General features: G+C 43.9%; 2 protein-coding genes across 2 annotated transcripts in view; one reads left to right on the top strand and one right to left on the bottom strand.

Annotated features, from left to right (window-relative positions):
• The window catches only part of AZI2 (5-azacytidine induced 2), a 63,540-nt gene extending 58,036 nt beyond the window's left edge, over window positions 1–5,504 (bottom strand). The window contains exon 1 of the mRNA XM_048838644.2: window positions 5,176–5,504. The gene's annotated coding sequence lies outside the window, so the exon portion shown is untranslated. The remainder of the gene's footprint in view (window positions 1–5,175) is intronic.
• Window positions 1–25,004, top strand: part of LOC125631634 (RNA-binding motif, single-stranded-interacting protein 3) — a 1,082,196-nt gene that overhangs the window by 12,536 nt on the left and 1,044,656 nt on the right. Inside the window, exons 2-3 of the mRNA XM_048838637.2 lie at window positions 206–490; window positions 12,521–12,867. Of these exons, the coding sequence (XP_048694594.2) occupies window positions 12,581–12,867 (287 nt within the window). The 5' untranslated portion in view covers window positions 206–490; window positions 12,521–12,580. The remainder of the gene's footprint in view (window positions 1–205; window positions 491–12,520; window positions 12,868–25,004) is intronic.

Here is a 25,004-nt window from a genome sequence, read left to right as displayed (position 1 = left end):
TGGCAAAACTTCCATTAATTTCAATGGTACAGGATCAAGCCCACTATGAGGCTTCTATAGCCATTAGCACAGACCCTGGGAAGTCCATTGACTTTAATGGGAACAAGGGTACATGCTAGCAGTTCTTCATGAAGGATTGGGGACTAGAGGTGGATTCTTCAATTAATTAGCTTTTTTTTTTTTTTTGGTACTAACTGCTTTCCAGACAGATCACACAGTGGAACACGGTATACTAATAGAGACTGACACAACAAATGAACTGAAAAAGAGCATCCATACTATGCAACAAAACAAGCTGCAAGGGGCCCCCATCGCTCAGAGTGGCTGGGAGCTGCGGGACCCCCGCCACCAGTGGCGGGTGAAAGTTGCGGTGCCCCCCGCCAGCCACCCCGGGGCTGAAGCAGAAAATATCCTAGAGCTCTCTGGAAGTCATGGATTCCGTGACTTCTGTGACAAAATCTTAGCTTTAAACATAAGCAACGTTTAAATAGTAAGTATATTTGATGATACCTGATTGTGCATTTACTATTTAGTGTGAAATTAAATACAAGTTCTGCTGCAAAACAAGGAACACATTTGTTTTCTAAAATATAATACTCAAAATGACAAACTAAATACAAAATGTTAAACTTAAATATCATTTTTCCCCAAATCTTCATTAGCATTCAGTTAGTGTAATGTTAAATTTCTCCCAGCCGTCCTGTAATTTACAGAATATTTACAGTGAAAATGTAGCAAATGAGTTTCACTGTCTTAGAGATAAATGGCATACATGTAAACCTATGCAAAATGAGAGAGAGAGCAATTCTATTAATTGTTCAAAGGCAAAAAGGAGCATTGAGTAAATGCGATATAATGCTTAGAGCAACATTTTGGGATTACAGTCTAAAGACCCCATCTTCCAATAAGCAATATGTGAGCATACCCCTGTATCCCTTAAGAGCTCATTACAGGATCAGGATCTAAGTGCGTTTGGATTTTTTTTAAAAAAAGTCCATAGCCAACCAAGTAAAGTAGTGAGATGCAGAGAGGTGTATGTCTGATGCTCTTTGTTCCATTCTTAGACACACCAATAATTTTGTTAGATATAAAAATAAATTCAAACAAGGTATCCAGAGTTACACTCACAATAAATATAGGTTTTAACATGAATGAGCCCATAAGCCTTGTAAAAAGGTGGACATAAGAGGGTGGCATGGTTCTTATGTTGAATGACCCTATTAGCTGGAGTTAGAACACACCAGACTGATTTCTGCTGACTCACTGAAGCAGATGCATCTTGTTCTAAGTAGATATAAGTGAGATGAGAGCACCCATGTAACTAGAAAAAAAAAAAAAGGTTGGTGGGGGTTAAATAGAGTGGTTGAGGGAGGAAAGTCATATGGCTGGTTATGATTAGGAAGATATTTTAGGATGAGTTTATATTTTAGTGACATAATGGCTTTCTGCTGTTTAAGGATAAGAATGGCAGGACTCCGCTCTAGTAGCAACCAGTAAATTTTAATATTAAAATAGAATGATGCAATATTGTTAATACTAAAAAAAGCAAATAGTTATGCTGAAAAAAGGAAAATGACATAAAAGCTGAAGATTTAAGAATTAACACAAGTTTTGAAAGATGATACTTATATTATTCCAAGTTACAGATACTCATGTATTCCCTATTAAAACATAGAAGTGTAGGTGGCTTCATCGAGACTCAATTGGGGTCATGTTGGCTCATTTTTAAATTTTGTATTATATCACTCATTAAACTGTAAATTGTGAAATACAGCATAAGGTTTATGATAGAGCAATTACTATAGCTACCAAATCTCATATCTGAGTTTCAGAGGAATTAGTCATGAATACGTTTCTAGCTTGTAAAACACTGGTAAATTGTAGAAGTGTACTTTGTCTCTTTTCAAAGTGCCTATATTTCTTTTCGAAAAGGCCCATATCCTCAAAGGTAGTTAGGCATACCTCCACTCTGTGGTGCAATGCCTAACCCCTAGGAAGTCTGCTGTCTAGTGGAATCTTCAGTCTCAAGTTAGGTGCCCAGGTCCCCATAGAGTATAGGGGAATGTTAAGTGCCCAAGGAAGGTATTCTCAGAAGCCAGCAACTAGAGTGGAGTGAAATGCTGAGGACAGCAGCTTAGGGGCCACCTCAGAGACAGGCACCTCTCTGTCAGCTTGGGATCCTCAGCTGTGAATTCTGTCCTACAATTAGGTGTCTAAACCAGGTCAGCTACTTAAGATGCCCATGCTTTAGCAAATTAAACCCATCAGAATGAAACTGATACCTTGAGTTTTTTGTGCAAAATGAGAGTCAAAGTGGTTAGAATAGCCTGGTGGTTAGGGTACTCAGGCTGTGAGAGAACTGGATTCAAATCCCTGCTCTACCTGAGTTATAGAAGGAACTTAACCCCACATTGCAGGGAAGTGGACCGTAGGGTCAGTTTTTCTGGCATGATGAATATTTATTTAATTATTAATACAAAGTTGAACAGCTCCAAAAGCAGAGATGCAGAAAGGTCCACCGCAGCATAGTCTGCTGGTTAGGCTATTTGAACTGAAAACTGGTTCAGGTCACTGCTTCGAATTAGGCAGGGATTGTGAACGTGAGTCTCCTGCATCCTAAGTGAGTGATCTACACTGGGAAATGCACGGCACAGCTCATTACCTGTGAAGCAGCATCAGCATTTAGGCAGCTTTGCAAATGCTGATTGGTGGAAACTTAGATGCTTACAGGGTTAGGATGGTCTCTACTCTGCTCGGAGAGTTGTGTTGTGTACATAAGACATGACTATTCTTGGACTGTTTTAGAATTTAGCTGTCAGAACCAGGGATGCTTCCATTTAATCTACTCTCCTGTCATGGATACTAGAATTTAGTCCTTGTGCTATGCATCCTGGCATAATTTCAGTCTTCATTACTAAAGAGAAAAAGATCAATTGCAAATATGTATAATTTTAACACTACCAGAATGAAAGACTGTAGCTGAGGTTCACTTTTCGGTAGAAGTAAATTGTGAAGCTTATAGTCAGGGCTTATTTTTTAAAAATAAATATGGGTAAAATCCTGGCCCCATTGAAGTCCATGGCAAGCAACTTGCCTCTGTACTCAGATCTCTTCAACCACCTACCAGTTTGCCTGTCTTCTAGACACCCTTTATGGTCACTTATGCCACCACAAGACATTATGGTGGAATCTGGTGTTATGAGTGGTAAGCGACAACAGTCATTAATCACTCTCTTGTCACCAACCCAACTATCTGCCCACCAGGTTTTGACCTACCAAGACACTTGTTGTCATCCCTGAAACCGGTGTCAAACAGGACAGAGCAACTGTGTGGGCAATCTTTTCCAATTAGGTTTCTCTAATGACCCGGTGTAGATACGGTCAACTTCAGACTATGTCGCATATCCTTGACAAGTGCTTGACATCAATGGCTGGCTACCGGCTTTTCACCTGGCTGATGACGATGCTATCAAATGGCTAGGCACACTGTGCATGTGCTGAGAGACAGATAGGCTGTATGTCCTCTAGTCATTATAAAACAACTATTGCTGGAATACATGCTTCATACAAACACCCACAAAGGAATAAAGTGAAAGATTCTTACCATCCATATTCCTCTGCAAAACGATAAAAGCTATGTTGAATTTTTACCAAATTATTCACAGGAACTACTTATGAGCACTCCAGTAAAATAATGTTAATTTATGTAAATATTCCCATTTAGCCACTGAGTTGTTGCTGTGGTATAGACTGTAGCACATTTCTTAAAGGGCTGGTGGTTAAAATGGCAAATAATGCCCACATCCCACAACCCAGAAGATAGATAGTTCCTAGCATGTCCCTAAGTGGAATCAAACTTTTATACATTATTATGCTAGGAGGTTGGATGAAACTTTATTAAAGCTGGTGGGCTTCATCAAGATAAATGTAAGGAACAACTAAGCTCCTTTATGGAACCGGAAAACTGAAACAACAGGAGCCAAAAAACGGGCACATTGCAAGGCTTGAGTAGAAGCTGAAACATGTGCCCCAAAGAGTTTCCCTGGAGACTGATATACAAAATTCCAGGGGTAGGGTATTGGTTGGTGGAGGAGCTTGCATTGCACGAGAGAAGCAGACAGAAATGGAGTAAAGAAGCCTATATCTGGTCAAAGAAGCCCTGGTAGCAAGACCCTAAGAAAAAAGCTACAAGAGAAAAAGCACTAGGGTAAAGTGCTGTCTGAAGGAGGCTTGTAACTGCGAGACAGAAAACTATCTCCTGTTGTTTGATTTTTACTGTGTTCAAGGAAACAGGACTTCGTAAATAAAGAAGATTGCATCAAAGAACTACCTGACTAGGAGCTTGCTCAAGGCAATCTGCTATCCTGGACAACAATTCAGTATGCCATTCTCCATGCCACTCAAATTTGGCCAGTTGGCTGCCCTTCTTCTGTCACAGGAGAAAGGCAGCTGGGCCAAATCGGCTGCCTTATCGGGATCCAGGAAGTGGGTGGGCGAAGCCTAAGGGGGGGATCCACAGGACCTGGGAAACCAAATAATTACGGAGGACAACTAATGAACAACAGGAACGGGAGTGTGGTCAAAGGGTCAAACGAAGGGAACCGGACGGGGACACCAAGCAGAGAACCCCGGACAGCGCCCACCGCTCCTCAAAGGCGTCAAGGGAGTCAGTGGACGCCGCCCAGAGGAACTCAGCCCAGAGGCGTGAATGGACAGAGGATCCAAAATAGGCCCCGCAGTCGCAGGAGACTCCATCAGCCAACGTCCTCACCCTGGTTTTATAGATGGCCACTTTAGCCAGGGCCAGGAGGAGGTTGACTAGGAGGTCCCGCGACTTAGTGGGGCCACGGATAGGGAGTGCATAGATAAGGAGGTGAGGAGAAAAGTGCAACCAAAACCTTAACAAAATATTCGTGAGGAGCCAGAATAGGGGCTGCAACCTGGCACACTCCAGGTAGACGTGCGCCAGGGTTTCCCTCATGCCGCAAAAGGGGCAGGTGTCCGGGATTGGGGTGAACCGCGCCAAGTACACACCCGTGCTCACGGCCCCGTGAAGGAGCCGCCAAATCGGCTGCCTTAGGCAGCTGCTTGTAGCTAGAAGACCTCTGACTTGATTCCACCCTGATTGTCTCCTCCTAATGGAAACAACCTGCTAGATCCTGAAAATTAGCTCACCTTTCACGTCAAAACAGGATTACCATAGTGCTGCAGGCTGGGTAGGCTCGTAGAACACAACCAGGTGCCTGGCAGGGGAGGTGCCCTACGCACGTGAGCGCCCCCAAGAGGAAGCTGCTTGTTTTGTGTGCCCTTAAAGGTCCTGTTCTGGTTTGTGCCTCAGGACTCCTGCGCGTTTTCTTTCATCTAGCAGAGGACGAGGCTGGGGAGGGAAGGCAGGTCCCACCCGAAGCTTGTCTTGCTCGAGCTGAAGGCCAGTCAGCCCTAGGTAGGACAGTGGGATCAGCACTGGAGATTGCAGGTTCTTCCAAACTGGCGTGTGTGCGGGCTGCAGGGACCCGGTGGCGGCAAGGTGGGGACGGGTTTCTCCCGCTATCTCCCAGGAGGAACAATTCCTGAAGCCGCTGGGTGGTTACAGCGGGCTGAACGCCGCCAGCGCGGGGGCACACGCACGGGCAGGAGGCGTCGATTCCCGCCAGGGCGGGAGGGGGCGCTCGGCTCGGGTGCTTGTACCGGGCAGGTCGCTGGGCTGAAGCAGCGGGAGCAGGGAGTGACGTGCTCAGCGCGTTGGAGTTGCCTGGCTGCCCACGCCGAGCCTCGCGCCATGCGGCCGCCTGCCGCCGCGTTTTCCCGCGCGCTGTAGGTGCCCGGCTCGGGCTACAGTCAGCGCGCGCTGCCTCGCTGAAGCCCTGGCCAGAAATTCCGTTGGTCGGTTTGCCCTTTGGGCCTGAGTCCGGCGCCCCCTGCCCGGCTCCTTCTTCGACGAGTCACACCCAACATTCCGCCCTGTGCCGGGCTGTATGGGGAGGGTCCGCCCCGTATGGGGGTGAGCGGTGGGACGGTGGGGGCCGTACGGTATGGGGGTGACTGGTGGAGCAGAGGCCGCATGGTAGGAGGGTGGCAGGCGGCGTATAGGGCAGCGGCAGGTGTGTGGTCCCCGTGGCAGTCCCTGGCGGGGGAGGCTCGGGGTGGGCAGAGCTAAGGGGCGCACGGGTGGAATGGGCTGGGCAAGAGGAGAATGTGTGGGCAGCATGGTGGAGGTGTCCCATGAAGACGCAGCCAGTCGCCCTTTGCCCCCCCCCCCCCCCCCCAGTTTTCATCCGGTCTAGATTTCTGTCCGGGTGTTATGAGTCCGCTAAATTGCACAGACACAAAATTTGAAGCTTACTCCTGAAAACTTCCCACTGCATCTTCATGAGAACAACGTGCCATCTAATGGATCGTATACTGTATGTTTAGTTGTAGCGCAGCTGCTTGGAAGTGGCAGATTGCAGAAAGTGGTTGTTTCATGTCTAAGTCTAAAATAAAGGGAAGAAGATATTCCGTTGATTATAATGGAACAGTGCATCTTTATGGTACTTTCAAAACTTCGTTCCCTAGCACCTCATAACTAAACAATTACATTTCTTACAGGGCTGTCTCTAGGTGTTTTGCTGGCCAGGAAGGAAAACATTTTCAGTGCCACCGTAGGGCCCCCATCCTGGGAGCAACAGAGCAAGGAAAAAAACAAAACAGCCAGACAATCAGCAATGACACAACAAAACAAAACAACCCCCCAAAAGCCCAACAACAAAAGCTGAACAGCACAATGGTGTGGTGCTGTCCTAGAAAAAGATGGTGCTCAGGGCCCACACCCTGCTTGACTGCCCCTAAAACTGATAGTTATTTCTTGGGGGAAATCATTGCCCCATTGAAATTAATAGCAAAACTCCCACTGACTTCATTCCTTGTAGTTAGTCACAATCCAAAGTTTTTGAAAATATTAATTGTTTTGAACATGTCAGCAAAATTGAATGAACGTTGTTGTGAATTAAAATACTTGACTTTTTAAAATAGCAAAGAGACCATGCATAGAAAATTTCAGTCTAAACAGTTGAAGTATGGCAAACTTATAAACTTGAAAACGGGGGTGTATACTTGGAAGCATTAGCCTTAGTATACAGATTGCTGCAGACTCTTACATTATAGTATTTCCTAATTGGGAATATTAAGCAGCCTGTTTGTAGCTTTGTCTTTTGTCGCATTAGATTCAAAATCAGAAAAGAATGGCAGTGTAGTCGCTAACCTTATCTTGCAAGTGGAGAGTTTAACTGCATCCATCTGATGGGATTTAATGGGCAAGGCTGTTGTGTATATTTGGTAAATGTCATTATTCCTTCAAACAGACATGCCCATTCCTAAAATTGAAGGTAGGTTCATGCTGAAACAAGTGTTAATTATAGAACACTTTTACTTTGTTCTTTGTATTTTGAAATATAAAACATTAAAAATTAGCACCTATGCATCTGTCTGTAGTATAAAAATTATTAATCCGTACTCAAAACATTTTACTAACAATTTTTATTACTTGTAGCACAAACATTTACAATTCACGAGTTTTGACCTAGATATCATGCTATAGCAGACTGGAAAATTTTTTTCTACATTGAGATTCTGTGGAATTCTGTCTTTATGCAACACCACAGTAATACAAAGGAGTGAAGAATTCTACTTTAACACAGAGATATCTAATTTATTAATTAGAGAGATACAGAATAGGAATATCATTGAAACCCAGATTGATGTAATAGGATTTTACGGATGTGGCAGTTTTTACAGGTGATGATCTGGAAAGATTCTTGCAAGTTAAATTTTCATATGTTCTTCTGATACCAGCAGATAAGTATGTAATGTGTGGGCTTTTGCACCAAATTCATCCAGCGGTAAACCTTGTGCTAAAGAAAGTTCAGTCTTTTTGGAGGAAATGGTACTCTGAAAAGTAAATCAGAGCTAGACAACAAAACACACAGGGTTCATGAGGCATTACAGTATTTCCACCCTCAATTAGTGTTCATGCTTATTATTATTGTACTTAGGGCAGTGGCTTTTGAATTACAAAGATTTTAGCAGAAATTAAGATCTGCTTCTGCACCATTGAAGTCAATGTGAGTTGTCAGTGTGGTCCCTTTGTCTTGCCTCAGTTTTCCTTCTTTCTTTTTATGTCCATCAGTTTTTCTGTGTAGTGCAAAAGTGGGACGAGAAGGGAGATAGGCATTTAAATTTTGGTTCTATACAATAATTAGACAAATAGTTAAGTACTTTTAAGGATTTAATTTTTTAAAAAGAGAGTGTGTGTGTGTGTGTGTGTGTGTTACTGCCCTCCTTTGTCTCTAACCAGTTAGATCATAAGCTGTTGCAGGCAGCTTATTTGATGCCTGTAAGCCATCTGTCAGAGTTTTGGGTGTGCGTTCTATGTAAGCAATATGAATCACAAATTAGATAAACTAATATTACCCCTCATAAGACGGTAGTTAGCTTTGGCTCCATTTTTTAGGCAAATAATATGTCTTTTAAAGGTATTGCCATCTTTTTTCAATTACTAGAATTTCTTTAAGGAAATTTTAAAATAGAGGTGACGCAGAAAAGTCTAACAACCTCCTTTGGCAAATTATTCTATTGTTTGACTGACCTCACTGTCAGAATTTTTTCCTGCTATCTAATTACATTTGTTTTTTTCTTAAAACAGTACCCTTATTTACTTAAGTAATTATTTTCTTTCTTTTATGATGTCTGTCTTGTATTTATAGATAATTATATCAACTGCTGTCATTTTCTCTATAATTTTTTCTCTTAATCTGTCTTTTTTTAGGTCATGCACTCTGAGCCTTTTAGCATTTTTTGTGGCTGCTCTTGCCGTTTCCAGCAGCAAATTACTCTCTAATAACATGCACACACAAATAAGGTGCCCTTCTTTAACATGATAGTTGAATTCCTAGAATTTGATAAATGTAACATCCTGAACCAACAGCATTGTCTCTACTTAGGTCTAATGCTCTAAATCAATCAGTGTCCAAATCTACCTATTCAGCAGGCCAAATGTAGAACAAGAGCTCATCTTTCGCTTATCTGAGTACTTAGACTTTGAAATTCAGCTCACTTTTCAGCCACAGGGCTCAAAATTTACTTGCCCAAATTCAGGCTGTTCCCACTTTGTATCTCATACTGAGTTTTTCCTTTGTCACAAAATGTAGGTGAAGTCTTACGGATGGCTAAATGGAAGAAGAACTTCAGATATTTTGGGGGGCACTGTTCTGCCTCTTTCCATAAGTTTCTTCTTGGTGCCATGATAGCAGTTGACTTGCGCTACTCAGCAAATGACGTCCCTTTTTCTGCCCTGGCAGCTCCAACTGGCCTGTTTCTCCGTTTCTTAATCATCAGTCTCCAGTTAGGTGATACAAGATTTTGATGACTTTAACTCCTCAGAGGGCAATCCTCACTAACCGTTCTTGTGTACTTTGCAGTGATCAAATTCTTGAATCAGCTTCTCAGTTGATTCAAGGTACTGGTGGGTCCTCAGAAGAGGGGACTTATAAGCTCTTTCTTATATGGAGTGGGCATGTTATGAACTTTGGAAGGCAATGTGTGCCTGCTCCTGATGCTTAAACACCTCCCCCTTCAGGGAGCAGAGAAGTCCCTTGGTTCCCCAATAATAAATATCAAGAGAGGCACATGGCTCGTGCTAGATCTCACAAGGAGGATAAGGTCCACCACCCCAGGAAGCATAAACAGGAGAGTAAGGAAGCCACCATCTCCTCCACAGCTGGACCTGGAAGGACATTGGTCTCTGGAGGGGCCCCTCATCCTGAGGAAATTGATAAAGACAAAAAAATAATAATCCTGCTTGCTGTTTCTTGAGTTTTAACAGTATATCCTGATTGTCCTGGATTTGGTCTTTTCCTGTTATTTGATAGTATCTCTGCTGCCTCTTGCCATGAGAAAACTTGGAAAAAAAGTGGAAACTTTGACAGCTTCGCTGACCTGACATTATATGCATGAGGATCTTTGCCTATCTGAGAAGAGAGTAATTTAAGCTTGAAATAATATCACAACCGTTCATTCATAACTGGCTTTAACAGTGCTTTTTCCTCCACTTAAATTTTCTTTTTTGGTTTAACAAAATCAAAAACTTTGGAAGTAAGTTAAGAACATTTTCGTTGCAACCATGTTAATTCTTCCATCATTCAAAAAAACAAAATTGCATTTGTAACTTGCAGTTTTCCTACACACTTGAATTAATGAATTAGAAGGTTTGCATCATGGGTTGTTACTCAGTGTTAAACCTTAGCCAGTGAAATGGACGGGAGATCAAATGTGTTGTTATGGAATGCCCAGGGAATCACAACTATAATATTCAAGCTTGTCTCCCAGGCTAATCAGAGTCATAAGGATGTATCAGACTCAAATCATGAACCTTAGCCTTCTCTGAATTAGTTTAGGAATATACAGTCTAAGTAAGACTAGTGAACAACAGCTAAGTTGAAACTAGCAGTCTTGCTCTTTAAAGCTTCAAGTTCTTTGTAGAGATCTTTGAAAGGTGACCAAGAAACTGTCAGCATCATGGTTTTGCCTTCTTATTCTCCAGTTTATAGTTTTTTATGTTCTTTCAAACTAGCAAGAGAAGAGATGTTGTCTGCCTTCTCCAAAAGGAAAAATAATAACCCTGGCTGGTGTTTCTTGAGTTTTAACAGTATATCCTGATTGTCCTGGATTTGGTCTTTTCCTGTTATTTGCAAATGTCTCTGCCGCCTCTTGCCATGAGAAAAGAGGTGGAAACTTTGACAACTTCGCTGACCTCAAAGATCTCTACAAAAGAAGAAGTGGAATGAGGTCTGAAGAACTTGCTTTTTTTCAGGCTCATTTCACTTGAAAAGTAGGACAAGTTCTGTCAAAAACCTTCCAACTATCTTCCAGTCAAACCATTCTATTGAAGAATTCCATGGCTGGGCCTGTGGGCTCCTACCTTTGTAGCTCAAGAAATAGAGTCAACATTAATGTATTTCTCATCAACATGACCCTCTGTTTTTGGTTTCTATTTTGTTTAGAATGTCCTGGGAATTTCAGTGTTTTCTCCAGAAATTACACAGATGAAAATCAGTGTAAAAATTAGCTTCACAGTGTTTGGGGTAAATATTGGGGTTAATATTTTGGGACAATAGGACAGAAAAGAGCAACAAATAGAGGAAAGTAAGAATATTGAAAATAAAAGCAGTTTAATGCTGTGGTTTATTTCTGGAACTGTGTATTAACAATAGGTATACATATGTGCATGCATGTGTCTATATCTTCCCCTCCGTTGCCTTACTTTGACAGACAGCCTTTAAATTTACACTTAGACTAATTTATTATTAACATAAGCACATCCACCTAATGAATGTATTGGATTTTCTTAACATAATCAGGATTTTCGTGAACTTGAATGTTATAAAATGCAGGTGACAATCAATAAAAACTGAATAATACCTTTTGTAAAACGTGAGCGTTTTTCAGTTAAAAACCGAAAACAAGGGCCTTACTCATTGAACATCTGGGTAATTAAAGTGATATTGAGAGGCTTTTGGCTTCAGGATTATTCCAGTTCCAAAGACACATCATGACTCCTCTGATTCTGTTTAGTGCCTAGCTTTGGAGCAGGGTATCTGAAGCCAAGAAAATCAACTTTCTTTTCTACTGACTAGAGCAGAATAAAGATATTCTATTCCTACTACTTCCTGATAAGAGGATGGGACCTTCCGACCCATAATCAATCTGCAAGTGCTGAACAAATGTATCTGGAGGACCTGATTTTGATTTGAATTTTTCAGTATTTGTCTGTTGTGAACATTGATGTGCTCCAAAGGTCTTCTCATAATACACATTCCAATATGACTGAGAGATTGGTCTTTCTTGTGCTTCACACTAGGAACCAACCATTTCCAGTTCTACACTCTGCCTCTGCGCTGGCCTCTGGTCCGTAGGTCAGGGCATCATAATAATTCTGTATGTTAAAGTTTTTTTTCTTTCAATAAAAGATAAAAAGAAACCATAAAAAGTGTATGTTGCATATAGTTAGTAAAGGAGGTGTTCATTCATGTATCTTTATCATTACTAATTTATCTTACAGGATGGATGTGCTTTCAGAGGCAAAAGCATATTTCAACCTGTCTTTTTAAGAAAACCCACCTTCATGTTTTTTTTATTCTTGTTATATCTGTTTTTACTTCAGAATGTTTCCTTTGCAGGATGGTGAAGAGGAGATGTACAATCAGAAAGAAATATATTTGGTTTGGTCATCCTCTTTTTCTCCTTATTACTTCCTATCTTAAGCCTTAGATGTTTATTAATGGAGAAGGAAGCAGGTGGGGTTAGCTATGTCTTTTTGGCCTCTTTGTTTACTGGTAGATGGAGACAGAGTGCTGTTCGTTCAGGATGTTTCCTTTCCTTGAATGGGAAAAGGACAACTCTGGGAAAAGTTTATTTTTCTTCATATGAGTTGTTAGTTTATTTTGTTTTGTAGTGATCTGCATAATTTTTTTCCTTTACATTTCAGAATAAATCAAATTACAAAAATTGATCCTTAGAAGACTGGAAAAAACTTGGAAGTTTTGCTATGGATACTATAAACGAAAACCATTTTTATCTAGACAAAGTGTGGGTTCAATGTGAGATTGGCAGTTGTTTGAAATGGAGACTGCTATCAAGTGATGATGCTGCACAAGTTGATCACAGTGAGCCATGGTATTGTTATATGAATACTGACCCATGGTTTAATAATTGTTCTGTTTCTGAAGAATATTTTCCTGAAGAGTCTGAGTTTAATAAAAAGGGATTTAAATATGTCTACTCAGAACTTCCTATAGGAAGTCTAGTTTTGGTGAAAATGCGCAGCTGGCCAAGGTAAGTTTAAAATTGTTACAACTGTAAAAAAGTAAGACATCTGTTCATTTTGTAATGTGCACTTAATTTGAGTTCAGTTCTCCTTTGAAAAGTAAAAATGTGGTAGAAATATAATATTTACGGTTTCTTAGTGACTTGCAGATCTAATGTTCTCAGTTTATAGGTAAGATGATTTTTTTTACCCCTAATTGTGAGCCCTACAAACACTACTTGGATTTTGAGAAGCAATCTGGGTTCTTTTCTTTTTTATGCATAATCAGAGTAGCTATGGGGGGGAAAAATGTCCTCATTTACATCTGTTCAATTCCAGAGTTTTAAATTATGCACTCAGTGGCACCTGTGTAACACCATTGCATTTAGTAGGTTTGCAGAAGTGTAACTGATTAGCACTTAGTAAACAATATTGTAGATGATGGACAAGGAGAACAGAATTTAGCTTACTCTTTCCCTTAGCTGTGTTGGCTTTGTATGGCTAACAGGAGTAAGAATAAGATCTAGTAAAACCTGTTATTTTTACTTAAAGTAACTAGTATCTCAAAATATGCCCTCCCCCCTTTCCCCCCCCCCCCCAAAAAAAAAAACGTGCCATTTCTGCACAGTCTGTTCTTAGAATAAAAATGCACTGTTTATTGTCAGGACTTTTGGTTTTTACCAGTTTTTGATGTTATCAATTTTTAAAGTTACGTTCTTGCTAAAAATGTATTACGGGTAACAGTTTTAGTATCATTAAAAAATGGACTCAGTACTACAGCTCACAGAATGGAAATAATGATTCACCCCTACCCTTTTCTCAATAAACAAACAATAGTTTCAGTATATACTGTTCTCTTTTGTTGCTGCTTTATCCAGATTTTCTCTTTCACAGTCAGTAGGAGCAGTCGCCACTCCTCGCCTTTGTATTTGATGAGAAGAAAAAAAATAGGAAGTAACAAGCCAAGAAAGTGTAGATAATGTAGGGAGTGTAGATTGCAGGGTGGATAAAAATCTCGGATTTTTTTAAGAAATCCGATTTTTTTAAAATTTAAATCAGATTTTTTTGATCAAGTGCTTTTTGAGGAAAAAACCTATCTAAAGATACATTATAGCTCAAAGATATCTCATCATGGAATAGGGATTATAAATTCTAATTCTATAATATGAGACAATATATTCATGTCATGTTTAAGAAAAGTTTTGAAAATGAGTTCCAATAGTTCATGGATTAGGGACCAATTTTATGGGGTTCCAGGGGCTTCTGTATAGATTTATTTAGATTAATCTATCCATCCGTCCGTCCATCCATCCATCCATCCATCCAATGGGGCTCAGTGTAGAACAGAGGTGGACAAACTTTTTTGGCCTGAGGGCCACATCGGGGTTGTGCAACTGTATGGAGGGCTGGGTAGGGAAGTCTGTGCCTCCCCAAACAGCCTAGCCCCCACCCCCTATCCACCCCCTCCCACTTCCTGCGTCCCTCAGTACCCCCGACCCATCCAGTCCCCCCCTGCCCCCCCCGCTTTTTGACGTCTGACCACCCTCTCCCGGGACCCCACTCCCTGTCCTCTGACTGCTATCCACACCCTCTATCCAACTCCCCCTGCTCCCCGTCCCCTGACTGCCCCCCCCCCCCCAAACCTCCGCCCCATCCAGCCGCTCCCTGCCCCCCTACCATGCCAGAGCCAGCCACGCAGCAACACTGCCTGACAGGAGCAGCAGGCCAGAGCATGGCTGCGGGGAAGGGGCCGGGGACTAGCCTGCCTGGCCAGGAGCTCAGGGGCCGGGCAGGACGGTCCCGCGGGCCGCCGTAGTTTGCCCACCTCTGGTCTAGAAGATACCATCAGAGATGCTTAGTTTTGCAATTCTCAAACTGTGGATTTGTGTCTCCAGAGAGAGTATGTTTGTTAACAGCAAAAATGTTTTAAAATTAATAAATAATATATAGAGGTGAGAAATAACAGATCTCAACCCTATTGCAAATCCCTCTGCAAATTTGTGTACACAGAGTCAATCCCTTACCTCTCTCTAAAAGTGCAGAGTTTCAAGAAGTTCAATGAATAGAAGATGGTTGGGGGGCGGAATAGATCTGGACAAGGAGAAGAACTCTGGAGATAAATGTGAGAAGGGAGGGACAGGCAAAAGTGAAACTCTTTGTTTCAGCAGCATATTCTAGAAGTCTTGAGGTCTTTCTGAGGGTAGCCTTCATTGATTTGAGATCTACTATGCCATTCTCTCACGAGAAGGGAAAAGCTGTAAAAGAGACCCAGTTTGGGGAGGTCTCTATCTCTGAGTTGTGAAGAATATGTATTAACGTTATACTAACCAACAAGAATGTACTTTTATGTAGAAATCCATGATTAAATCGAGTCTTTCTGACTTGTGATTTAAATGATGATTTAAATCAAATCCACCCTGGTAGATTGCAATAGTAGCTAGCTTTTTGATGCACTTTCTATAAACTTGCTGCAAGTTTCTGTCATCCAAGAACAGAACCCCAAAAATGACCATGACTTTCAAAAACACACACAAATGAGGTGTTAGAAAGACCATAAGACATTAGAGTTATATAAACTGTGATAATCACAAAGGCCCCCTTCAGGCCCCCAAGGTAGTGGTTCTGACTGCCAGTCCATTGTCTGAATGAATGAACACCCTTACTAAAAGTGAGTTTTAACAGAAGTGTCCAGGTTTTCTGTCCCCACACAAGATTGTCAGAGCTGCTGGTGCTTTAACAGAAGTGTTTATTACTTTACCAAGAATATGTGTGACGGGAGTGGTCTACATGTGCAAGGAGAATGCTTGTGAGATGTAAGATCTTTCAGAGAAAGAAGATGACTTCGATGACTACTTCTCTTCTGAGTATTTAAAGCCATAAGAAGCTGTCAAAGAGCTATCTTAATACTACAACCATGAAAATTTGACGAAGGCCTTCCCAAAAGGTTACTAAGGACACTAAGCCCTGGTCTACACTAGGAGTTGAGGTAGAATTTAGCAGCGTTAAATTGATTTAAACCTGCACCCATCCACACGACAGAGCCCTTTTTTTCAACTTCAAGGGCTCTTAAAATTGATTTCCTTACTCCACCCCCGATAAGGGGATTAGTGCTGAAATCGGCCTTGCTGGGTTGAATTTGGGGTACTGTGGACGCAATTAGACGGTATCGGCCTCCGGGAGCTATCCCAGAGTGCTCCATTGTGACTGCTCTGGACAGCACTCTCAACTCAGATGCACTGGCCAGGTAGATAAGAAAAGGCACGTGAACTTTTTGAATTTCAGTTTTCTGTTGGCTACTGTGGCAAGCTGCAGGTGAGTGCGGAGCTCATCAGCAGAGGTGACCATGATGGAGTCCCAGAATCGCAAAAGAGCTCCAGCATGGACCGACCGGGAGGTACAGGATCTGATCGCTGTATGGGGAGAGGAATCTGTGCTATCAGAACTCCGTTCCAGTTTTCGAAATGCCAAAACATTTGTCAAAATCTCCCAGGGCATGAAGGACAGAGGCCATAACAGGGACCCGAAGCAGTGCCACATGAAACTTAAGGAGCTGAGGCAAGCCTACTGGAAAACCAGAGAGGCAAACAGCCGCTCCGGGTCAGAGCCCCAAACATGCTGCTTCTGTGATGAGCTGCATGCCATTTTAGGGGGTTCAGCCACCACTACCTCAGCCGTGTTGTTTGACTCCTTCAATGGAGATGGAGGCAACACGGAAGCAGGTTTTGGGGACGAAGAAGATGAAGATGATGATGATGAGGTTGTAGATAGCTTACAGCAAGCAAGCGGAGAAACCAGTTTTCCCGACAGCCAGGAACTGTTTCTCACCCTGGACCTGGAGCCAGTATCCCCTGAACCCACCCAAGGCTGCCTCCTGGACCCGCCAGGCGGAGAAGAGACCTCCGGTGAGTGTACCTTTTAAAATAGTATACATGGTTTAAAAGCAAGCATGTTTAATGATTAATTTGCCCTGGCATTTGCGGCTCTCCTGGATGTACTCCCAAAGCCTTTGCAAAAGGTTTTCAGGGAGGACAGCCTTATTCCATCCAACATGGTAAGACACTTTACCACTCCAGGCCAGTAGCACATGCTCGGGAATCATTGTAGAACAAAGCATTGCAGTGTTGTTTTCTGGCGTTCAAACAACATCCGTTCTTTCTCTCTGTGTTATCCTCAGGAGAGTGATATCATTCATGGTCACCTGGTTGAAATAGGGTGCTTTTCTTAAGGGGACATTCAGAGGTGCCCGTTCCTGCTGGGCTTTTTGCCTGTGGCTGAACAGAAATGTTCCACGCTGTTAGGCACGGGGAGGGGAGAGGGGCTAGCCACACGGTGCGGGGAGGCAAAATGCGACCTTGGAACGAAAGCACATGTGCTATGTATGTAATGTTAACAGCAAGGTTTACCGTGAAAGAGTGTACCCATTGTTCTGTAAAATGTCTTTTTAAATACCACCTCCACCAGCTGCATGTGTTTCAAGGATCACAGGATCTTCTCCTTCTCCATGTGGTCTCCTTCCCAGAGGCTAGCGAAGATTAGAAGGCAAAAAAAATGCACTCACAATGAAATGTTCTCTGAGCTCAGGCTGTCCTCCCACACTGACAGAGCACAGACGAATGTGTGGAGGCAGACATGTCAGAGTGCAGGAAAGCACAAAATGACCGGGAGGAGAGGTGGCGGGCTGAAGAGAGGGCTGAAGCTGAAAGGTGGAGGCAGGATTCAATGCTGAGGCTGCTGGAGGATCAAACTAATATGCTCCAGCATATGGTTGAGTTGCAGAAAAGGCAGCTGGAGCACAGACCGCCACTACAGCCCCTGCGTAACCAACCACCATCCAGCCCAAGTTCCATAGCCGCCTCACTCAGATGCCCAAGAATGCGGTGGGGGTGCGGGGCCTCCAGCCACTCCACCCCAGAGGATTGCCCAAGCAACAGAAGGCTGGCATTCAATAAGTTTTAAAGTTTTAAACTTTTAAAGTGATGTGTGGCTCCTCCACCGCCCCACCCGGTGCTTCCCTCCACCACCACCCCTCCCGGGCTATTTTGGCAGTTATCCCCCTATTTGTGTGATTAATTAATAAAGAATGCATAAATGTGAAGCAACAATGACTTTATTACCTCTGCAAGCGTTGATCAAAGGGAGGAGGGGAGGGTGGTTAGCTTACAGGGAAGTAGAGTGAACCAAGGGGTGGGGGGTTTCATCAAGGAGAAACAAACAGAACTCTCACACCGTAGCCTGGCCAGTCATGAAACTGGTTTTTCAAAGCTTCTCTGATGCGCACCACACCCTCCTGTGCTCTTCTAACTGCCCTGGTGTCTGGCTGCGCGTAACCAGCAGCCAGGCGACTTGCCTCAACCTCCCACCGTGCCATAAACATCTCCCCCTTACACTCACAGATATTGTGGAACGCACAGCGAGCTGTAATAACAGTGGGAATATTGGTTTCGCTGAGGTCTAAACGAGTCAGTAAACTGCGCCAGCGCGTTTTAAACGTCTAAATGTATATTCTACCACCATTCTGCACTTGCTCAGCCTGTAGTTGAACAGCTCCTCACTACTGTCCAGGCTGCCTGTGTACGGCTTCGTGAGCCATGGCAGTAAGGGGTAGGCTGGGTCCCCAAAGATAACTGTAGGCATTTCAACATCCCCAACGGTTATTTTCTGGTCTGGGAATAAAGTCCCTTCCTGCAGCTTTTGAAACAGACCAGAGTTCCTGAAGATGCGAGCGTCATGTACCTTTCCCGGCCATCCCACGTTGATGTTGGTGAAACTGTCCCTTGTCATCCACCAGTGCTTGCAGCACTATTGAAAAGTACCCCTTGCGGTTTATGCACTCGCCGGCTTGTTGCCCCGGTGCCAAGATAGGGATATGGGTTCCGTCTATGGCCCCACCATAGTTAGGGAATCCCATTGCAGCAAAGCCATCCATTATGACCTGCACATTTCCCAGGGTCACTACCCTTGATATCAGCAGATCTTTGATTGTGTTGGCTACTTGCATCACAGCAGCCCCCACAGTAGATTTGCCCACTCCAAATTGATTCCCAACTGACCGGTAGCTGTCTGGAGTTGCAAGCTTCCACAGGGCTATTACCATTCGCTTCTCAACTGTGAGGACTGCTCTCATCTTGGTATTCATGCACTTCAGGGCGGGGGAAAGCAAGTCACAAAGTTCCATGAAAGTGCCCTTACGCATGCGAAAGTTTTGCAGCCACTGGGAATCATCCCAGACCTGCAACACTATGCGATCCCACCAGTCTGTGCTTGTTTCCCGGGCCCAGAATTGGCGTTCCACGGCATAAAGCTGCCCCATGAGCACCGTGATGCCCACATTCCCAGGGCCCGTGCTTTGAGAGAAGTCTGTGTCCATGTCCTCATCACTCTCCTCACTATGCTGTCGTCACCTACTTGCCCGGTTTCGCTTTGCCAGGTTCTGGTGCTGCATATACTGGATAATGCACGTGGTGTTTAATGTGCTCCTAATTGCCAAAGTGATCTGAGCGGGCTTCATGCTTGCCGTGGTATGGCGTCTGCACAAAAAAAAGGCGTGGAACGATTGTCTGCCGTTGCTCTGACAGAGGGAGGGGCGACTGACGACATGGCTTACAGGGAATTAAAATCAACAAAGGGGGTGGCTTTACATCAAGGAGAAAAAAAAACTGTCACACAGAATGGCCCCCTCAAGGATTGAACTCAAACCCCTTCATTTAGCAGGCTAATGCTCAACCACTAAGCTATCCCTCCCTCTGGTATTTCAGGCAGGACTGAATCTCCATTAAAGTTTTCAAGGTGCCCCTGACCGACCTCACCAAAACGATTGTCGGCCGTTGATTTCATGGAGGGAGGGAGGGGGGAGCAAATCAATACAAAACAAATCTGGTCTATTTCTTGTTTTGATCCACTCCATCTATCTTTTACATCTTTGGCTGGCAGCAGACGATGCAGTAGGACTGCAAGCCATCCACATCTCCTGGCTGCTCGGCAGAAGATGGTGCAATAGGACTGCTCGCCATCCTCATCTCCTGCCTGCCCGGCAGAAGATGGTACAATAGGACTGCCTGCAGTCCTAAAGAGAATGACCTGGTCAAGTCACTCCTAATTTAGTCCCTGCACCCATATCTGCCCAGGTGCTCCTGACCGACCTTACCGAGGCGGCCAGGAGCACCTCGGACATGATGACGATGGTTTTCAGGCCTATTGCACTGTCTGCTACCACAAGGCAATGGGTTGCTGCTGCTGTGTAGCAATGCAGTATCGCATCTGCCAGCATACAGGAGACATACGGTGACAGTGAGCTGAGCGGGCTCCATGCTTGCCGTGGTATGGCGTCTGCACAGGTGACTCAGGAAAAAAGGCACAAAACGATTGTCTGTAGTTGCTTTCACGGAGGGAGGGCCTGATGACATGTACCCAGAACCACCCGTGACAATGTTTTTTGCCCCATCAGGCATTGGGATCTCAACCCAGAATTCCAATGGGCGGCGGAGACTGCGGGAACTGTGGGATAGCTACCCACAGTGCAACACTCCGGAAGTCGACGCTAGCCTTGATACTGTGGAAGCACTCTGCTGAGTTAATGCACTTAGAGCATTTTCTGTGGGGACACACACAATCGACTGTATAAAAACGATTTCTAAAAAACCGACTTCTATAAATTCGACCTAATTTCGTAGTGTAGACATACCTTAAGTAGTCACAGATTGAGAGGTAAAGTTCTAGCATGGATTAGAAACTGGCCAAGAGACAAAAAGCAAACAGTAGGAATAAAAAGTGAGCTATCAATATGAAGAGAGTTTAATAGCGGTGTGCTAGGTTCTGTACTAAACCTAGTGTTTAATATATTTACTTATTTTTCTTATATTTCTTTTTATATTTACTTAGTGATCTGGAGAAGCGAGTAAACACAAATGGGAAAAATTTTATATAAGGCAAAATTAGTTAGTTTCTCTTTTGAGGATTGTGTATATGGTTCCCCACTTTAGGAAGAGGAATGCTTCTGGTTCCCAAGCTTGGAAATTTCTAGCAAGTACTAATTGTTGGTGCTACATGTGTGTCCTTTATTGTTCTACCAGAGGTGAAAGTAACTTAAAGGACTTAGTGGTACACAGAGCGGCCGGGGTCCTGGGCAAGGGGAGGCTCTGGGGGGCAGACTCCCACAGCCAGACCTTCAGTGCTGCCCAGCCCACGCCGCCCAGGGCTCCGGCGGTGATTTAAAGGGCCCCAGGGCAGCTGCCCCTTCCCCCCCCCGTAAGCGGCCCTGCCGGTACACAGCAACACTTTAACATCAGCCATATACCAGCCGGTACCGGCAGCCACTTTCTTACCAGTATGCTGTACCGGCTTACTTTCACCTCTGTGTTCTACACACTCAGACATGGAGTTATAAAATGGACCATAGCCACAACTTCTCCTTGCTTCATTCCGACCACTGAAGGAGCAGTGAGTGTCCTGAAAGTTTTCTTTGTCAGTTCTGTTGTTTGTCCTTTCCCATTAGGATTTTATTTCTTGTTGCTCATACGTTGAGTAGCTTTTTTTTTTTTTTTCCTGTTGTCAGTGACCTTGTGGGCTCCTTCTAGAGTCTTGCACCTTTGGGCTGTTTAGTTGGGCCATGGGAGATTCTTGGGTCTAGAGATAGGCCTCAAACTCTGTGTTGCTTGTCGCATCATAATGTCAGTCATCAGTGACCATCTACAGTGCCTGAGTAAAAGCAACAATCGAGATTTTTCTCTGTCTTGACTTTGCTGCCATAACATTAAAACATTTGGAAGGCCTCCTTGAACGCTATCTCAGGGAGGAGTTTCCTGGAGTTTGATACAGTCTCCAGCGTTGTCAGCATCAAAGAACTTTTGGACTCTGCTTTTAAATTAGCATCTGTGGAGCAACTCTGCTGTACACTTTTGGGGTGGTGGGGTAGGAGAGGAGAGTTTCTCCTCATTTTCTTCACAGTGTTCTATAATGCCCAGCTCAGGTATCTGGGTTGGGAGATTGTCTTCCCTGTATGCTAAGGGCCAAATATACAGCCTAATGTGATTGCTTGGGTGAGATAAAGGGCAGAATTTGGCCCTTTATAAAGAGTGTCAAATACCAGGTTTTTGCCTTAACACATAGCAGGAATCTGCTTGAATTCATTTTTTTGAAAAAGCATGTCTATCTTGCTCTTTTTTTGGCTGTTCTTTGGACTGTTAACAGCACTAGTAGCTAGCCTGCAGTACCATTTTTATGAGTTCTAGGGCAATGTATTGAAGTTAAATTACACATTTTTGTCTACCAAAATATGGCAAGGCAAATAGTGAATTTTCTAAGTATTGGCTCAGTCATTTCACTTGTGTTCAGATGTTCATCTCAATTTCATTTCAATTTACGGGGGACACTTCACCTTAATTTTATGTGTGTATAATATGTGTTTGTGTATAAAATGGCACAGCACGTTAATTGCTGCCAGATACTAGAAAAAGGAGAGCAAAAGGGGAAAAAGTAAAAGAGGGAAAGGAGAGAGAGAGAGGGGAAGCTATATAAGGAGGAAAAACAGGAAATATAAAACTCACTGGGACTTCTTTGGGATACAAATCGTTGTAGAATCCATTTCTTGAAAAAGAAATGCTACTGTATTGTGCTAGCATTTTTTGCTCTACTTCCACATTTCCTTTTTCACCTTTGGTTGGGTGTCAGATTTCTAAGGCACATAGGGTTGCCAATTTTCTAATCCCTGAAAACTGAACACCCTCCCCCCGCCCCTTCCCTGAAGCCCCGCCTGTGCCACACCTCTTCCTCTGAGTTCCCGCCCCACGTTTCCCCCCCTCCATCGCTCGCTCCCCAATCCCCCGGGACTCACCAGCCCTCTGCAGAGCTGGGCTGGGAGGAGCTGACACGGAGCCTGCCCACTTGGCAATAGGGACACGGCAGGGATCAGGCTGTGCAGCGAGGGAGTGGGGTGGGGAAATTGGGGCACAGTGGGATAGGAGGGCCCGTCCTGGGAGTGAGGGGCTGGGTTGGGGACCATCCCTGGAGTGAGGGGTCGGGGTGGGGAAATCAGGGCATAGCGGGGTGGGGTTGGTCCCCAGAGCAAGGGGCTGGGGTGGGGAAATTGGGGCACAGCAGGGCAGGACAGGGGCAGACAAATTAACACAAACATACACCCCTGGATGGCATCAGTACCTACTTTGGAGCCCGGTCCTGGAGTCATTCAGTTCTCTCCCTCAGGCTGGGGGGAAAGAAGAGCAGCAGCTGCTAAGGCCCCCCCCCCGCCCCCCCAGTGGTGGAGGCTGCTGGAAGCTGCCAGTTTCCCTTTCGACCAGACGTTCCAGTCGAAAAACGGACACCTGGCAACCCTAATTAGGCACAGTAGTAGGCCACCATGTTGATAGCCTAGCCAAACATGGTACTGCTTCTTTGACTGTTATGGCTTCTAAATGTTATGGCTTCTCGTATGTCACTTTGATGTAAGTTAGTGTGCAACAGAGAGAGATGAAAGGTTCCTGTTCTAAAAAGTTGAAGTCTTGCTACAAGATTACTGCAAGGGAAAAGCTTGATGTCTTTCTCTATGAAGGCCAAAATCTTTTCTTCTCTACCAAATGTTTCTAGTGTAATCTTTGACTTAAATGTTTTCAGTTAGTATTTTAAATATAAATAATACCAATAACTAAATTAAATTCCTTAGATTTGAGTCTCTGGGACAGTTACAGATAAATTTAATGTAATGGAGGACTGAATGACATAAGTGATAAAATTAAAAACTTTATTTAAAATTAATTCATTAAGGCAAACAGACATTATGGTAAAACCACATACTGCATTTTATATTTACATTCTAAGATGAAATGGTGCATCCAGGGGTGATCAGTTCTTGGATGAGAAGAATCCAAGGACAAACCATCCCGATGAGTCGAAAGAATAGTAAATATGGCAGGCGACCAGCTTGGCTTAATAGTGAAATCCTAGCCGATCTTAAACATAAAAAAGAAGCTTACAAGAAGTGTAAGGTTGGACATATGACCAGGGAAGAGTATAAAAATATTGCTCGGGCATGTAGGAATGAAATCAGGAGGGCCAAATCTCACCTGGAGCTGCAGCTAGCGAGAGATGTCAAGAGTAACAAGAAGAGTTTCTTCAGGTATGTTGGCAACAAGAAGAAAGCCAAGGAAAGTGTGGGCCCCTTACTGAATGAGGGAGGCAACCTAGTGACAGAGGATGTGGAAAAAGCTAATGTACTCAATGCTTTTTTTGCCTCTGTCTGGACTATTTAGAAAAGCTGGATGTGCACAAGTCCATGGGGCCGGACGAGTTGCATCCGAGAGTGCTGAAGGAATTGGCGGCTGTGATTGCAGAGCCATTGGCCATTATCTTTGAAAACTCGTGGCGAACCAGGGAAGTCCCGGATGACTGGAAAAAGGCTAATGTAGTGCCAATCTTTAAAAAAGGGAAGAAGGAGGATCCTGGGAACTACAGGCCAGTCAGCCTCACCTCAGTCCCTGGAAAAACCATGGAGCAGGTCCTCAAAGAATCAATCCTGAAGCACTTGCATGAGAGGAAGGTGATCAGGAACAGCCAGCATGGATTCACCAAGGGAAGGTCATGCCTGACTAATCTAATTGCCTTTTATGATGAGATTACTGGTTCTGTGGATGAAGGGAAAGCAGTGGACGTGTTATTCCTCGACTTTCGCAAAGCTTTTGACACGGTCTCCCACAGTATTCTTGTCAGCAAGTTAAGGAAGTATGGGCTGGATGAATGCACTATAAGGTGGGTAGAAAGCTGGCTAGATTGTCGGGCTCAACGGGTAGTGATCAATGGCTCCATGTCTAGTTGGCAGCCGGTATCAAGTGGAGTGCCCCAAGGGTTGGTCCTGGGACCGGTTTTGTTCAATATCTTCATAAATGATCTGGAGGATGGTGTGGATTGCACTCTCAGCAAATTTGCGGATGATACTAAACTGGGAGGAGTGGTAGATACGCTGGAGGGGAGGGATAGGATACAGAAGGACTTAGACAAATTGGAGGATTGGGCCAAAAGAAATCTGATGAGGTTAAGTGCAGGATCCTGCACTTAGGATGGAAGAATCCAATGCACCGCTACAGACTAGGGACCAAATGGCTAGGCAGCAGTTCTGCGGAAAAGGACCTAGGGGTGACAGTGGACGAGAAGCTGGATATGAGTCAGCAGTGTGCCCTTG

This window comes from Caretta caretta, chromosome 2, assembly GCF_965140235.1.
Source record: "Caretta caretta isolate rCarCar2 chromosome 2, rCarCar1.hap1, whole genome shotgun sequence".
NCBI classification, from domain to species: domain Eukaryota; kingdom Metazoa; phylum Chordata; order Testudines; family Cheloniidae; genus Caretta; species Caretta caretta.
Note: the sequence above shows the minus strand (reverse complement) of the source record. Positions and strands in the feature narration are given on the sequence as shown.